Source organism: Contarinia nasturtii, unplaced genomic scaffold (assembly GCF_009176525.2).
Source record: "Contarinia nasturtii isolate CC-2019 unplaced genomic scaffold, AAFC_CNas_1.1 Cnas_scaffold_405, whole genome shotgun sequence".
Classification (NCBI taxonomy): domain Eukaryota; kingdom Metazoa; phylum Arthropoda; class Insecta; order Diptera; family Cecidomyiidae; genus Contarinia; species Contarinia nasturtii.
Genome location: NW_022197759.1, coordinates 1 through 2,157, shown reverse-complemented (window position 1 = coordinate 2,157; position 2,157 = coordinate 1). Strand labels below are relative to the sequence as shown.

The 2,157-nt window shown below is 32.2% G+C and overlaps 1 protein-coding gene across 1 annotated transcript; it reads right to left on the bottom strand.

The window, feature by feature from the left end:
• Window positions 1-317: 317 nt before the first annotated feature.
• LOC116338382 lies at window positions 318-1,584 on the bottom strand. The gene is made up of 4 exons (XM_031763588.1): window positions 1,370-1,584; window positions 1,005-1,264; window positions 681-941; window positions 318-619 (listed from the first exon to the last, which is right to left on the bottom strand). Exons 1-4 carry the CDS (start codon window positions 1,519-1,521, stop codon window positions 438-440), a joined length of 855 nt encoding a protein of 284 aa, XP_031619448.1. The 5' UTR covers window positions 1,522-1,584; the 3' UTR covers window positions 318-437.
• Window positions 1,585-2,157: the final 573 nt, after the last annotated feature.

Here is a 2,157-nt window from a genome sequence, read left to right as displayed (position 1 = left end):
ACATAGAAAATTCATCAAGTATTATTTTCGCTATTGAAAGTCATTTCATCAAGATTTTACTATTATTTCTAGTTAGATTTAAGATAAGATAGTGAAATTTAAAACTATCTAGATGAAATGTTTAGATACCATCTTATCTATCTTATCTGAGTATCTAAAAATAGATTATCATCTAAAATAAACACTGAGTTCGATAATAAGGAAATCACTTTTTTCGCTGCAATTATATCATTTATTTAACGACAAATTCCGAGAGCTTGAGTTCACTTTTTTGGTGATAGTAGAATTTTTATTAATGACGGTAACCATAAAAGTTTCAGCATTGATAAGCAAAGAATATTGCATAATAAAATGATAAAATGGAGCAAAACTGTGTAATAAGTAATAAACGTTGTCAAATCTCTTGGCAACCATGTTACAATTGGCATAAATGTGATCTAACTGTGCAATTGGACACACGTTAAATATGGTGGAGTGCTGCACTCGCATTTCAAGCATTTGTTAGAAGATTTAAGTTGTTCGCCGTATTTCAATGTTAGATCGCCAAATTTACAGGAATACTTTGCATCATTTGCATATTCTGAGGAGAAACCTAATTCAACGGCATCGTCTTTTGCAGCTGTAAAAATCAGAAGAAAAAATTAAAATAGCATTTCTTCAAGACATATATTTATACGTACGGCATTTAACTGCGATGGGGCAACAAGTTGGTGTTTTATAGTAGATCGGGACGCAACCTTCAATAATATCTTTAAATTGATTCAATTCAATGTGACAATTGACTCTCTGGCAATGTGGATTTTCGGCCAATGATGTTTTGTTGGTAAATCCTTCACCACAAAGACAACGATAGCATGAATCGTCCTTTGGATACATTTTTTCACCAATTCCATAATTTTTTCCCTCAAACACGCACGCGTCTTGAATAATTCGGGCTTGATCTGTAAACGTCAGCAAAAAAGATGTGGTTGTTATGTTACTTTTTTCAATTAGAATATTCTCACCGCAAACTTCACGGGCACGGCAACAATCATCCACTTTGTCATATTGCTGAAGACATGAAAAATTTGTGGAGCCTAGGAATTCAGGACAATCATTATGCGCACATTTAAAGTAAGCTCGTTCATTATCCCGTTGATCACATATACAACTTGGTTGACAACTTGGCAACAATTTGCTATCAATTTTCTCATTTATATTGAACACTTTTCCATTCAAATGGCATTTATCTTTTGCATACGTGGAAAAGTCGGGACATTCAAATCTGAAATGATTTTGTTTATCACCGAAAGATATTTGATATAAATTGTAATTTTATTATAAAATATCCACATTATATAATCGGATGAGCGCAATAAAAGACGTTTACCTCTTTGGTCCAGATGATTCTTTATTTTCTTTGCAACCAAGCTCTTCGTATAATTTTGGGACAACTGTTTCGGCAGTTGTATATTTATCATTCAATGTTGTGATTAGAATGAAACAACCGACTATCAATACTATTTTGCAACTCATTTTCATATTCGTACTTTAGAATCAATGTATTCAGTTTGGCAACTACTTCAATACTAAACACGGTCAATAGTGTACATTTCAACTTATATATCATTCCATCTTCTATCGCACTTTAAAATTGATTTTTAGATTTTGTTTGTGTTGCTTTTTAATTTATTTTTTTGTGACACTCAGCTATTAATTTGTAACTATTTTTTCGGATTCCTGTCGGCGATCCACAGATAACATATTATTAACATTTTATAAGACGTTTTCATGACTTTTTTATTGATATCATTTTTTTATCGAGTAAGATAAAAAACAAAAGTCAAGTTTTATCCATGTTTTTTTACTCGACGTTTCATCACGTTTTAAAATCGTTGTCGATTTGTGTGTAACCTTTTCTTGCGAGTCCAATTCCCAAAAATAATATTTTTTTTAGATTAAAATTACTCAGTTAAACTGAGTCAGTTTTAAGCTCTTTGGAAAAAAAAAATCAGAGTACTGCTCAGCGCTGCTGCCATCCACAAGATATTAAAGTATCTTGCTGAGAATGCGTCGTCCGTCGCATGCAAAGGTACGTAGCAGTTTTTACGTCACCGCGAACAACAATACATGCATTGTTCTCTATACAATCGTTTGAATGTTTTGAGTGACATAATT